The sequence below is a fragment of the Gymnodraco acuticeps genome, unplaced genomic scaffold (genome assembly GCF_902827175.1).
Source record: "Gymnodraco acuticeps unplaced genomic scaffold, fGymAcu1.1, whole genome shotgun sequence".
NCBI lineage: Eukaryota > Metazoa > Chordata > Actinopteri > Perciformes > Bathydraconidae > Gymnodraco > Gymnodraco acuticeps.
In genome coordinates, this window is record NW_022991180.1 from 1,702,159 (window position 1) to 1,717,425 (window position 15,267).

The window sequence follows — 15,267 nt, forward strand, 5'->3', positions numbered from 1 at the left end:
ATTTCACCATGTTAAAAATGTTCATCAGCAATGACCATGGCTCCTTTTTGTTATTTAACTGTTGCCCTCTGAACGACACGATGTCCTTCCCTTACCCTCAGTGTGTGTGTCTTTGTCTGCGTGTGTGTGTGTGTGTGTTTTGGCTGTTGCCTCCACCCAACTAGCTCACTTCCTTGTTTTCCTTACCACTCACTTTTCCCGTGAACCGATATCTGTGGCAAAATCAAACAAACACAAACCTCTCACCTTTCAAGTAAAATAAACTTTGCGCCTCTGTCAACCTTAAAAGAATAACAACCCTCTCACAGACGTACACACATCCTGGTGTTGGTGAGAGCTTGAAATGCTAAGTCCTGTTTTGTTACTGAGGTATGGCCATGGATGCAGAGAGGAACATTCAGTGACGTGCACCTCTCGTTCCCCTGGGATCAGAGGGTTTTGCATGAGGAAAGGTCAGAGGCTGTGATTAGAAAGTTACATCCAGATTGCCCCCCCCCCCCCGCACACCGACCAGTTGGGTGGATGTGAGGGATTATTTCAAATCTGCACTGTATTGTTGCATTTTAGTCAAATTACTCCACTCTCATCTGTGATAATAGGTACACACAAACAAACACACACACACACCCACACACACACACACACAGTGCTCTACTTACTGGCATAATGGATTGAAATGTGTGGTTTTGGATATAGAGACAGGTGTTACTTTGTTTATAATGATTGGAGTCAATTTGTGTGTGTGTGTGATGTTCTGTTACTAGTATGAAACCTGGGTTCAAGCATGCAATATCCATATTGATTGTAACCTTCATCTACAAGTCCTCTTTTTTACATTTTTAGACTTAGTAATCGGTCGTTTTCAGCCAAGTATATCTGCATTGAAAGTGCACAAATGTAAACATATACAAAGATTATCCTTATAATACCATATTAATACAGTACGTTAGACACATTAACAAGTTGTGACTAACTTCTAATCATATGGTATAATCAAATATATGTACCCTGAATTATTCAAATATGGTGTTACACTTTTTTGTGAAGTTGTTCATATCGTGAAAGAAATATGCATAACTGCTCTAATTAACATGAACACAGTCTCTCCAACACACACACTTACAGTACAGTGGTGTTTAATGCACAATGGAACCAGTTAATTAGATTTGTAGTAACATTTATTTCCTGATTTATTTTTCCTTTGTGTGTTGTTTTGTTCTCATATCTTCATATTAACTTCAGAGCGTACTCTCCAGGTATTAATTCCACAAATTCAAGGTGCTTTCGCGCCGCTTTGAAGTGTTCCAGTAACACTGTGTACGCTTGCATGCGCACACGTGTGTGTTTACTGTAGGCGATGGTATCTGTGCACGTTGGATTTTCTGATGTTCTGCATTCCCATCCGTGCCTCGACAACAGGCCGAGGTGAATACACACGGAAACTCCAACGTAAACAAAAAGGGAGAGCATCTTACTCATGCAAATTGTTTTTCCCTTCTTCTTGTTGGTGGATTTATTTGTGAAGAAAAGAAAAATAAATAGCCTGGTGCTTTATCTGCAGCTGCTATCACAGGAATGCAGAATTCTAACCTGAGTCTCCCTCTTCCCTCAGTTTGTTCCTCGACCAGTACAGAGCCTGCCTGGTTGAGGCCATAAGAAGATTACTGAAACCCAATGTAAGTTGTGTGTGTGTGTGTGTGTGTGTGTGTGTGGTGTGTGTGTGTGTGTGTGTGTGTGTGTGTGTGTGTGTGTGTGTGTGTGTGTGTGTGTGTGTGTGTGTGTGTGTGTGTGTGTGTGTGTGTGTGTGTGTGTGTGTGTGTGTGTGTGTGTGTGTGTGTGTGTGTCGTGTGTGTGTGTGTGTGTGTGTGTGTGGTGTGTGTGTGTGTGTGTGTGGTGTGTGTGTGTGTGTGTGTGTGTGTGTGGTGGTGTGTGTGTGTGTGTGTGTGTGTGTGTGTGTGTGTGTGTGTGTGTGTCTAATGTACATATCTCTGCTGATCCCCTTCCTTTAAATCACCACGCATTCTTCTCAATCATAATTAGGCCTCACCCCAAAAGCCCATACACATTAATAGGCTGACAGGATTAATATCATGTAATGCTTTAATGCTTATTATGAGCAACTTGAATGCATCGCTCTGATCTCCGGCTCTCTCTCTTCTGCCTTCCCTTAATCATAAATCCGAGGCAACTTCTCTTTTGGCCTCGCGATAAGACCCCACGCTGTGACAGCCAAAGCAAATGGGGGGGGAAAGCAAAAGGCTGGAAGAGATAGGGTTGAGGTTTCTATTCATCTGAGGGAAGAGGGCTGCGTTTTAAGAAAAGAGGCCAGACGGGTATAGGGAATATCTGTTTATGAAAAACAGGTGAAAACTGCACTCTAGGGAGGGAGATATGGAGAAGAGGAGGGGAGAGATGAAAAGAAAAGATGGAAGGACAGAAGGAGGGAGGAGAGATGTGAAATGTAGCTGAGGGAAAGATACATATCTCTTTATTAAGATGGATTTTGTTTGGTGAAATAGAAACATGCAGGTTAAAAGCACCAAGGGCCAGTTCAACCCAATGAAAAACAAATGTCAGTCCAAATTAAACAACAACCTGAAATGAGCTTCATAAACACTGTTTAGAAATAGTCCCTATCAGAACTGCTGACCTGATGTTTTGTCAATAATCCAACACACTATACAGAAAAAGATAGACATTTTGAAATACCTTCAGTACCTTAAATACATTTCCTATCCCCTGTATTTCATTAGGATGGGACATATAAAACCATAACTATCAACTTGGTTAGTTTTACGATAGATAAGTGAGGAAATATGTTGAGAATATAGGTGAACTAAGCCTTTAATCTATTTGTTATAACATTTACAAACAGCAGATGTAACTGGAAAGACAAAAAGGATTATGTTATAATTATTATGATTACATTCAGGTTGTTGCCTGCCGTGACACGCGTATGGAATTATCATGCTCTTATTTTGAAATGCTGAACCGTGCCATCAGCAGGCCATCACGTGCTATTGGAAAATGGCCGAGTTTTGTGGGTAGATTTTTGTTCAAATAGTTTTTCTCTAAACTCTGGGTGCGTAAAATCCACAAGCGTCGAAGAAAACCGGATTCACAAACGCCTGATCAAAAGTTGTAAATGTCAGAAAGATAGTCACAAATGCTTTCCACTTACAATTTAATATAGTAACCTATTTTTTAAGTAGAATTTGTGTAGCTCCGTTTTGAATCAACTTAATATTTGTTACAAGTTCACAAATCTTTTTTTGCACATCGCAAAGTTGTTTTACATTTTCAGATTATACACTTTAACACCGATGTCGATCTGTTCACATGAATGATATTAAGACAAAGGTATCTCCATATAGCGTTTCCCTCCCCAGTGACATGCACAGTAAAACCCAACGTGTGTCTCAGTTGCAGTTGAATGCCGAAGCTGCTGTTTTGCCGAGTGACAGACATGACATCTGGCCATTGTTGTACATCTGTGTGTTAAGTCTCTCTTCATGTCTCTCCCTCTTTAATCCAGTGGAGATAATTCAGGGGCTAATATGATTTGAGTGTCGGCCATCAGACTGTCTCTGCCACAACAAGCTTGCCAAATATTTAATAATTTGCTAAGCTGATTAAGCAATTAACAAAGCAATTAACTCTCCCATCTAATGGCACTAATTTGTTGTTTCTGACAAAGGTGGTCCATCCGGTGGGCTGGATCCCCTTAATCAGCTGATTAGTGCTGGGAGGAGTTGTTTGTTTGCTTTTGCTGTGTTTTTAGGGTACGGGGGTTTAGGGGGGAAATGCAACTGGATATACAGATGAAAAATCCGTCATGCATTGTGATCTTGTTCTTTGTGTTCATTTGTGTTTCATAGTGTGTGTACTTGCTGTATGTGTGTTTGTGATGGCATCCCTCTTTAATTCAATTAAAACAATAATAACATGATCAACAGGAAGTACAACTGAAAGATGAAGGATTTCAAAGAAACGTAGAACTTGTTAGTAATCCTCTTAGTATTCGCAGGATGTCTGTGATGCATGTGCTCATACAAACTGTTGTTCTGTCTTTGTCACACACACACACTCACACACTCACACACACACACACACACACACACACTCACACTCACACTCACACTCACACTCACACACACACACACGCATAGTCATATACATGTGACGAATGTGTGTTCACAATTCTGGAGTTAGAAGAACTTAATTTTGTTGGTTTATCTCATAACGTGCACCTGGTAAAGATCAAAGTAAAGAGACTGGCAACTATGTGTTTGTGTAAAGCTAAATAACAAATGTTTTGAGAAATTAGGCGTTAAAATACGTGTGTCTTACCATTATATCCACTTTCCAAAGCACTCACCCTCCTCTCATTTTGTTTTCAGGGCACAGCATTGGTGTTTGCTCCGCTGCGAGGTCAAACTCTGAGACTGTTTTGTCAACTGGCCCAGCAGGCCGGACTCTGCGCCTCCCAACACCAGCAGTACGACGCTCAGGTCTGGGATGTTCACTTGAAGGTAGGAAGAGAATCCAAAAAAACTGAGAGAAACTTAGACAAGCCTGACTCCAAAACACTATCCCATTATAAAAAACATTTGAATAAGTTGTTTTTATGTTAAGAGATGAGTACTGGTTCAAAGCAGATGCTATTAAAGTCGGCAGGCAGGGGGTGTGGATACATGTCTTATAAACGACATTAGTCAATCAATCAAATGTTCTTTATTTATCCAATATCACAACTTTGTCTCAGAGGGATTTAAAGTGTGTGCAGTATATGTCCTTAGCCTCCTAGCAGCAGACAAAGTAATAATCCCAAAAATCACAGTTAATGGCAAAAAAAGGAAATGTCTGGGAGAGCAACAGAGGAGGGATCACTCTCCAAGGAAAGACAGACTGACAATATATGTTGAGTGTGAAGACAAAAAAAGATTAAATACAACTTCAACATAAACAATCAAAAGAACATCATTGATAACATATACTTAGAAACAAGAATCCAGGATCCTTAAACTGTTTGTGTTTTAAGTATATCTTCTCACAACAGTAGTATGGATTGAAATGAAGGGATAGATCCAGCTTTTAGTGTGTGAGGAAGCCTCTTATTAACTTGGAATTAACTTTTAAAGAGTCCAACAACGTGCTTTTTTGTATAAAAAACGGAATTGGATGGTTAACACAGTTCAATAATATATATTCAATGTAAAAAGAGACCACCACGAATCCAGGTCGTGTAATGCTCACACAGCTTTAATAAAAAATGTGGGATTAGCGTTTGATGTTTAGAGACACTTTGTGAGACACACCGGGGCTAGAACAGGCTGCCTTCACGTGGCACCGCGAGGGAGTTAGAGAGAGGGAAGGAGAGAGGAGGGCAGGGAGAGAGAAAAGGAGTGACAGAAAGCACATGAGTAGGCCTTGTTAGAAGAAGTGGTGTCCAGCTGTTAACTCCATTACACACACAGCTACAGAAGAACAGGACAGCATCACCGGTGGGACAATTGGACAGACCGGTCATTAAAGTGCCTGTTAAAGTGGCCTGAACCTCAGCGAGGAAAATCTCACTCCTTCTCACTTAACTATTTGTCCGTCACTAAATTCAGCATCGCAGTCCCTCACACATTATATATACAGTATCTAATGTACCCTTTCAGACCACATTTACAGGGAGCACACATTAACTGACTCAGGTTTAACGCAGGCTCAGATCAAGTTGTCCCAATCCATATTTAGCCTCCACTTCTTCTTACAGTGAGTCAAGTCTATATCAAACACGCACCAATACGCATGTGTACATCCAGGCCAATGGCATTTGTAGTGTCTGTCACTAGTTTGTGCAGATGCTGTTAAAGTTATGTTAATACAGATATCGTGCAGCTGCAAACATTTTGATAAGGAATGTAATGCCAACCAGGTAAGCTTTTAAAGCACATGGAAATTGTCAGTTTATTACATTGTATGTCAATTGTTGTAATATTCTCTCCTAGAAAATACAGTTTATATTTGTATGGTTATGTTTAGGCCAATAAAAGCACTTGGTTAAGGGCTGGGAAAGATCATGGTCTTGGTTACCAACACGACATTAATCATTTAATATTTAACCAAAGCCATCATCTTTCCTATTCGTAAAAAGGTAATTTAGTATCCTGAAAACGTGCTGTATTTAAATTCTGATATCCAACCTCATAAACCTATACAACACACTACAGGAAAGGGAAAACCCCCAAAAGCATAATAGGGCCTCTTTAAACTCACTCATCCACCCCGGCCTCCTCTGTGCACTTTCCAAATGTGTACAATACAAAAACATCCCATTTCCTGGACTGGTAGAAATATTATCAGGGAATGTAATCTGGGCAAGAATCTGATGTATTTGTTGAATCAAATAAAGTTGTATATAAATATATTTTTTGCTGAATTTTAAACTTGGTATGTAAGAACAAAATAAAGCTATATGTTTTGTTCAGTTTTCCCTCCTAGTTTAAACATGGACGCACACAGACAGTTGCTTTACGAATAGGTCAGATCAGGGGTAGAATATATAGACTTCTGAACAGAAAACACAGATAAGTGTTTGAACATGAATACATGGGATAACACTTGTAAAGTTCATTCAATATGTGAGAAATGGCTCTTCAGATACTAAGCACACACAGTAGGTGGTTTTGGCCTTAGGTGGAGTGGGAGAAGCACAAGTTATTTTAGAAAAAAAGAAACACATTTCTTAAAAATAATCAAAACCAGGGATTCCAAAAGAAAAATGCAGGAAGGGTGGAAAAGAGTAAATAAAGAATATAAGTGGGACAGAAAGAAAGAAGGAGCTTCAGTAAGATTAAAGTGGATGCTGCCTACATGTAAAATAAATGCAACTTTGAAATGCTGCGGGGTGAATTGCCTCAAGGCCACAGTAAACGCTCATTGAATAATACTAATGGTTCAGCACCTCACCCGCTTGGGAAGATTGCCACTCAGGCCTATTTTAGTGATGAGAGTTGCTTCAACACACACATTCAGACTCAAATGCATTGAATTGAGAAAAAAACCCTGAAATTATGCTGGTATTTCTTCCTTTACTTTGACATGCCATGCCCAGGGACTATCACACCATGCAGCTCTTTCTTGAAATGCACACTTCCATCTGCATCACACACACACACACACACACACACACACACACACACACACACACACACACACACACACACACACACACACACACACACACACACACACACACACACACACACACACACACACACACACACACACACACACACACACACAGTGGGGTCAGGTGCTGCATGTGGATATGAGGACAAGTTGAAGTGCCCCCCTCACATCTGAAGGTGATTAAGTCTCCTCTGCTTATCTTCTGATGAACACTCTGAACAACCCCTGTGTGGTTTTGTGTGTGTGTGCTTGTATGGGCCTGACTGACCATTCTACACACACTCACACACACACACACACGCACACACAGCTTGGAAACCAGCTATATCACAATCCCGCACAGACCAGACATCACTCAGACAGTGTATTGGCCAGACATTACACACAAACACACACACCTCATGATGATATCACAGTGAAACATACACTACTACTGTGCACACACATGCACATCCAAATGAGCAGCTGCTACTCATTTGCACTTCAGATTAGCTTTTCTTCAGCTATATTTACTTTCAATGGGTGGACCAGCATACAAGAAAAATGCATATCAGAACCGGCAGCGGAACACACACTATGGATTTTCTTTCACCAACAATCAAAGACCAAAAGCAGGTGTTTTGAGGAAAAACTGGAACTGTACTATTTTTCTTAACACTACAAATTCTAGCTGTTAGCATCGTTAAGTTATACGCAGACGCCCACTTAATGTTAGACTAAAACAACTTTTACCATAATGGCCTTTTATTCAAAATAAATTCGGATAAACTTTTTTTTGTAAATTGTATCAGAATTGATTTATTTTATCAGTTATTTGTTATATGTTTTTCTTACTGGAAATGTATATTAAGAGTTAACAGACTGTAATCTGCTGTAAAATAAGCAATAAATGAAGGATTATTAATATATGCTCAGAGCCACGATTTAAAATAAATAGTTTTCAAGATATTAGGAGGAAAGGCCCTTTTATTGAAGATATCAGTATGTAACTGTATGACACATTTTTAGCAAAATAGCATGTCAAATAATTTAATTCATGAACAATAAACAAATTGTGTTTTGTTGTTAACTTAAGCAAACTCTTTAAATGTGTATTTTTCTAATGCATTTTGTTTGGAATCCTTAGCATGGAGAGAGCTTTTAAAACGTATGCCATCATATGATACGATACTACTAAAAACTGCAAAATAAAAATGCTTAATTATCACCAAACTCTGTCAAACTAGCAGCACAATCCAATTACAATCCCAACTTGTTGAAATATGTGCACGGCCAAGCAAAATATTTCCACATCTGTAATTTAGGCCGAGTTTACTTCTTTTCATGCTCCCAGTGCGACTCACAAGCTCCTCCATCTGGCACAGATGCTGTTAAACAAACGCTCCCCCAGTAGCTGTGAGTATACTGGCATCCCACACTGTGCCAGATCCGACACATGTCAGATTTGATTTTGTTTGGAATATGCTGCCTGTCTTAATGTTTGCTTAGTGTGAAAAGAAAGAGCGAGAGCAGGGAGTGTTTTCAGCCGTATTTTTACAAATCATCTCAAGACCCCCAGCTCGCTACTCTGCAGTTTTCCAAACATATACACACTTTCGCCCTCTGACACAAACACACTCGAAGGATTGCAGACAGCAGGCAGGCCCGATGTGCAGTGGCAGTGTGTGTGTGTGTGTGTGTGTGTGTGTGTGTGTGTGTGTGTGTGTGTGTGTGTGTGTGTGTCAGTGTGTGTGTGTGTGTGTGAGTCTTGTGCTGGGACGGGCAGACAGGGCTAGCGCGTTATCCTCTTATCCCCACTGTTGTGGAATAGAGAGGCAAGCAGCTGGAGGGACTGCAAGCAGCCTGATAATGCCAGCGCTATTTCCTAACCCGCCATCTTAATCTTGTTACTCAAATGGTTGTGAAGAGAGTCATGAATTTTAATTTCTCTCAAACACACACACACACACACACACACACACACACACATGCAAGAGAGTGTGTGTTCACATGTGTAGATCCCCCGTCTCCCTCACATGCATAAATAGTCTCCCCACTGTGTCCATGCACTCACACTCATTTCCCTGCCTCCTTCCCTCCTTCATTCTCTTTCTCTCCCCCCCTCAGCTGCCTGGCTACCCCCGTCCTCCCTCCCTCCTTTCTTTGACATATCTTCCCTCACCCTCTCTCCCTCCCTCTGCTCCCCTCTATCTTCCCATTTCCTACATCACGACCCACTTCTCTATTTATTCAAGCCTGTCCTTCTATCCCTTCCTCCTCGTCTCTCCATCCAGCCAATCCCTCATTCTCTGTTTCCTAATCCTGCCGAGAGAGACCCAAGACATCCGGTTCATCCTTCCCCTCCCTTGTCTCATACCCCCCCCCCCCCCCCTTCTTCTCTCTCTTTTTCCACCTTGTTCACTTTCTCTCACAAGCAAGGCAAGAATAAACGGGGCGGGGGTAAAAAAAGAAGTAGGCAGAGAAATAGAGAGGTGAAGTGAGAGAGAGAAGCTTGGGTGAAAGTGGCAATAAAATAAATGACTTGCACCTTGGAAAGAAAAAGAGAAAAGATTGTGGGGGGGGGGGGGGGCTGGGGGGTCGCGTTGAGAGCCGATTTAGCCAGCCACCCATGAAGCTGAGTAGGCAGCCTGCGATCAGGAGGAACAGCTTTGCTTGTTAAACTTTTCACCTCTGCGAGCTCTTGGTCCTCGCCGCGTTAAGGCCCCCCCCCTCACCCTCCATCCCTCCATCTATCGCTTCCTTGCTCCTTCCGCCTGGTAGAATTTGAATGTGAATGCTGGCCTTGGTCCCCATAGCTGGCTTAGCACCGGCAGCTGCCCCTCCACGCCCAAACACCCCCTGGGCCGTCTGCTCTCTCCCTCTCTCTGTCTCCCTCTCTCTCTCTCTCTCTCTCTCTCTCTCTCTCTGGGGGTCAGAGGTTCAACCACCGGCCGGTGCCTGGAGGGATGGCAACAGGAAGATAACGCACATGAAGGGCGCTGGGGGGGGAAAGGGAGGGAGAGGCAGACACCAGCAGTTTGATCATATTCAAACAAATTATATAAGTATGAGAAAGAGGCATCGAGATGTGTTGAGGTGAAAATGTCTCACTTTTTGTTTTTGTTTTCAAGTGTATGAAAAGGAGAAAATGAGAGGTGTGTGAGGTCAACATTTAAATCACACAAAAGTATTTTCTGTGACAATGTTCAAGACCAGCACTTGTTACACCTTTTTTACACTTCTAACTAAACTAAAAGTATTAAATAATAATGATAAAGTCATCACCAGGAATAACCAGAGTAACCAGGAATTGAAAAAGTTGAGCGAGGTTAAACTTTTTTAATTAGATGATCATTTTTTATTTATATATCAAAATGTGGTTCTATATCTTTTTTTTATTCCCCTTTAAAAGAACTTTGGTCAACTCGTTTTTTTCTTTTAAATGTGCTCTGTAACTTAACTTTTCAGCTGGAGTCCTCTGTGTCGGCCCCCCGCTGTGTAAACACAGTGCTCTCATTGTAATGAATAGGGGATTGGGTTTTTTCAAGCAGTGCTAATATCAGCCTGAACAAAGTCTAACTACATCCCAGAGGAAGCTTCAAATACGCAGATTATTGCAAATGTCCAAAGCACCATTACCCATTGTACATCACCATTAATACATACTACATGCAGACACAATATCATATCACATCACATTTACAGTCACTATCCGGTTATATTATTATAACATTGTCCTAATACAGCTTTTAAGTAACCCAGTCTGCAATAAAATAAAATAACTTATTTGCTGGTCTGCATATTTTGATGTTGGGACAGTGTTTCACTAAATGGCATACTTTGTAAAGGAATCAGCACACAGGCAGTATTTGAGTTTATAATGTATGAAGGTTTAGATGGATGTTCACTTCCATATTACTTCCATGAAGGGAGTGAATTCGGGGTCAGTCTGAGTCTTTATTTGTTATGAAAAAACTTTTTCAAACAGTTCTCCTCTGTCCTGCTCTCACATCACATACACTTATCTTCTCACATGAGTAAAACCACTAAACTCACTTTTAGTCTCTGATCATCTGGCCAGACGCTGGGCGAGTCGATTAGCTGCTGAACGCCCAAACTGTCAAGTCTGCTTAAAAGGGCAACGAGTGGGCAGCACATGGTGTGTCAAAGTGTGTGTGTTTAAAAGACAGTGTGTGTGAGTGTAGAGGTATGCACATTTGAGCAGGAACGGATAGCACAATTGTAACAATTTAAAATCAATCTAATTATAATGTAAAATATTTTCAAGGAAACGGGTAAAATAAATCTCTAGTGCCAACTCTCAAATGGCAGATTTGAATGTTTTTCCCTAAAGGTCTTACAGTAGGAAAGTTGTTGTTTTTTGAGGACATTTAATCCACATATCAGTGCCAGAAAACGACAAACTAGGACTAACAATAATTATATATATTTTTTATATTGTCATTTTTCTTCTACATTTATTTATTTTTTTTACAGTTTTTGATATAATTCTGTCATTTTATTTCATACTATTTGCTTTTGATCACTTTTTGATCTGTCATGTTGAAAGTATGATTTAATTGACTGGAATTGTATATGTTAAGCTTCACATAAAAGAACAAGAACATTAAGAAGAAATACATAATACACAATACAAATGTTTTGCATTTTGTTCTTAATTTTAATAGTGACAGTGAAGTGACTTTAGCTAATGCGAAAGTCTGCTTCTTAAATCACTAGTCAACTAGGAAATCCCCTAAATGTTGATTAGGTTGATCCACCAAGCTGAAATAACGGATTAATACTTTTTGTAGCAACTTTAGTAAATATTTTCCTGTTGTATTTTGCAGATGCTGACGGAGGGGAAAGACGCATACGATGAGAACATCCACTATCCTCTCCTCATCACCTTGACCAAAGGACTTCAACCTGTCATCCACACTCAGTAAACCAAAACAAGCGCTCCGCTCCACATGCTTTTATATATTCAACATAGAGTCATGTCAACAACCACAAGGGATCCAAGAAAGAGCCGTATTCAAATACAGTAAGGTTATTAGTCTCAATATCAAGTGTTAAGTGACATATTTAAGAAATGTTTCCAAATTGAACCTGGCCACTGAGAGGATTCATTATCAGGTAATGCATGGCTTAGGAGAATATTTGAGCGTGCTGAAGAGGAAGAATGGAGAGGCAGATATAGATTCTAACCTAGTATGTTTGAACCCTCTGCCATATGCCAAATAAATTACTATCAGTCTCCAAAATAGTCATGAAATCAGCTCCTGTAAGTTAATCAACCTTCTAGAGAAGTTAATTGCCAAACAGTCGTCAGTAACCAGCCTGTTAATTTACCTATTATGGTATTTAATCAGCCAGTAATCCTGTTATCATTCCAGCCAACAAGCCAGTCAGTCGTTAGGTAAGTTAACAGTCGGTTACATAGAGATTTCCTCCGTCAGTCGGCCCTCTTTAACCTGTCCGTATTAACCTATTCCACTGTGTTCCTGCCCCCAGCGTGGAGGCCAGCTCTAATTCATTAACTATCACAGACTGTGGAGCAGCTCACAGCTCCCTTTGTGTTTCCTCCATTTCTCTTTGTTCCCTTCTTCCCCCGCTTTCATTTCTTCTAATACAACTCATTCATCCCAGTCAGAGGTCAGTATTAAGAACTTCTTTTGTGCATTACTTACAACAGTACATTAACATATTACAGCACCATCAGACGTTGTTGCTGCCTGGGAGCTACAGCTTGCAAAGTAGAAGAACATTTCGTCATGCATATAACAAGTAACATAACATTGTAATTACATTTTACACAGCTATATCTATTCACTCACAAACATTTCGCTCTTTAAAGTGACTTAGCAAGCAACAATCAATTAATGTGGCAGCAGCTCGTATTAGTCTGAATCTTTCAGGAAGTGTGAGTGTTTGAAAAGCGACCAGGAGAGAAAACATGCACAAATGTTGTTATCACTCCTAATACTTGCATTTATTGAATACTGACCCCAATACTGTGCAATAGATTGAAGGTTATATGGTATGTTGTACAGAGCAGGATTACTTTGCAGACCACTTAATGGTCTCTTACCCCCGATGTCCACTGAGTGTCTGCTGCCATCACGCTGCTGTGCCACTGCCTCCATGACAGTGGCACCAAAGTTCATGCTCAACGGATCTATGAAGTGCTGCATTGACTTTTAAATGTAAGCAATGCCTTTATTCATATTGTTATGGTATTTTATTTGTCTTTACATATTCACAGCAAAACTGTTTGTCTTGCTTTTGTTATGTCACCACTCGGAATAAGTCTGAATGCTACAATTTCTTAGAAAGCTAAGGTAGCTAAAACAAAACAAAGCATATGTTACCACAAAGTTACTACTACTGCTGCTTCAAAACACACTGCTTGAACATCCAGTGGACATCCAGGGTTAGATTTTGATTTCAAATTGATTACCTATATGTAACCTTAGTTCTTGAAAGTCAAATACTCTCTTTATAGCCTCAAGAGTAAAAACGTTCACACATGTCCGAACTATTGCTTTTCCATTGTCTGTTGGTTTTATTATCTATCAGCACAAGTTTACTCAGGTCTTTTTCCATGTATTCAGCCGTTTCTTGTGGTATTAAAGAAACGCCAAGTGTCAGTGGTCCAGTGGCCTAAAGTTGTACCTATCACTAGTAAAGTGTTTTCCATTTTTCACTGTGATCCATTGCTGTATGCAACAGCCAAGAAGCTATGCAGTATCTCCCCATGGCTGCTGTGTACACCCCTCATGTTGAATAAAATAATCCACCTTCAGATATGGGAGGTATTGCCTGTGTGTACTCAGAAAAGTAAATGAAGTCAGCTTTATCAGTGGTCTCAATGCTTTGAGGACTTGCAATGCAGAAATGTTCCTATTGCAAAGTGTGTTTAATTACATTTGTATCTGTATTGCATTTTGCTGTGTACCTTTGATATCTGCGGGCTAACACCATCCACGGTGACTTCATCACTGTGTAGTGTGACGTCACCACTACTGACTGTGAGGTCATTTTGCAACACTGTTCTCCGCTCTGCGTTGCTGCTTCTTGCAACATTACTGCCTCTATTTTTGGCAAAGTGTTCACCGGGTGCACCCATGATTTGCAGTGGCTTCTCGTTTTTTACTCTGTGATTTGGTCACTTCTTGTCGTGATATTCGTGCTGTGTGCGCGGACACTTCTCACTGTGACATCAGCAGGAAACACTGACAGTCAGTGTTATTCAGAGAGAGTGCTGCAGCAGAGTATTACCATGGGTAACATCACACAGGAATGTTTTATTCCAACAGATGTATGTGTTGTGGGATGTTTCTGTTGTTCTGCTATGATTTGAGTTATCAAACAGATCTGTTGGTCATTTGCAGGGCATGTCCACACTAATCCAGATCACCTTTGAATTGGAGTACTTCTAACCATTCTGAATGTATCTTTTTAAATGGACCACCAAAAACAGAACTATAAGGAACTGTAAAATGGACTTAAGTTGGAGCTTTTTCTGTAGCATTTCACTGCATAAGGACACTCAAATTTCAAATACTTATTAAATATTGATTTAGAATTATCTTGTGATTTGTATTGTTCTGAGGGTATGACAAAAGAAACACAAACAAGTATTCTTAATTAAATATTTGTCATGTATCCTCTTAAGTGTGGACATGGCCGACAGTGAGTTTCTTCTTTCAGTATATCAGATTATCTCTGCTTCACTGTAATCAATGGGTAATGAATGTTGTGATTTGCTGGCTATGGGTGGGTGTGTTTTTTGTGAAAAAATGAAAATAAAGAAATGTTCTTCAAGAAATATGGGCTTTTATTCTTTTTTTCCTTTTTAAATTGATTCAGAAGATTTACAAAGCAACATTTAACACATTTCGCTACAGCGTTGAACACAATAGCAAAAGCATTTTTATTTTTACAAATAAATTGAATTACTTTTCACAATAACAAAAAAGACCCCATATATTCTCCGTCCAAATGTTGTTATTAGATATTCTGTAATGATTATTATAAGGCTTATTTCATGGAGCTGATTGACAAAGCTGCTTGTTTAAACATGAGTGTGTGTTCTATTAT

The 15,267-nt window shown here is 40.0% G+C and overlaps 1 protein-coding gene across 3 annotated transcripts in view; it reads left to right on the plus strand.

Annotated features, from left to right (window-relative positions):
- camkmt (calmodulin-lysine N-methyltransferase) overlaps nt 1–14,995 on the plus strand; it is a 102,880-nt gene extending 87,885 nt beyond the window's left edge. For all 3 annotated transcript variants that reach the window (XM_034237940.1, XM_034237939.1, XM_034237938.1), the window contains 3 exons: nt 1,613–1,676; nt 4,401–4,532; nt 12,012–14,995. In XM_034237940.1, coding sequence (XP_034093831.1) covers nt 1,613–1,676; nt 4,401–4,532; nt 12,012–12,110 — 295 coding nt within the window. In that variant the 3' untranslated portion in view covers nt 12,111–14,995. The remainder of the gene's footprint in view (nt 1–1,612; nt 1,677–4,400; nt 4,533–12,011) is intronic.
- Nucleotides 14,996–15,267: the final 272 nt, after the last annotated feature.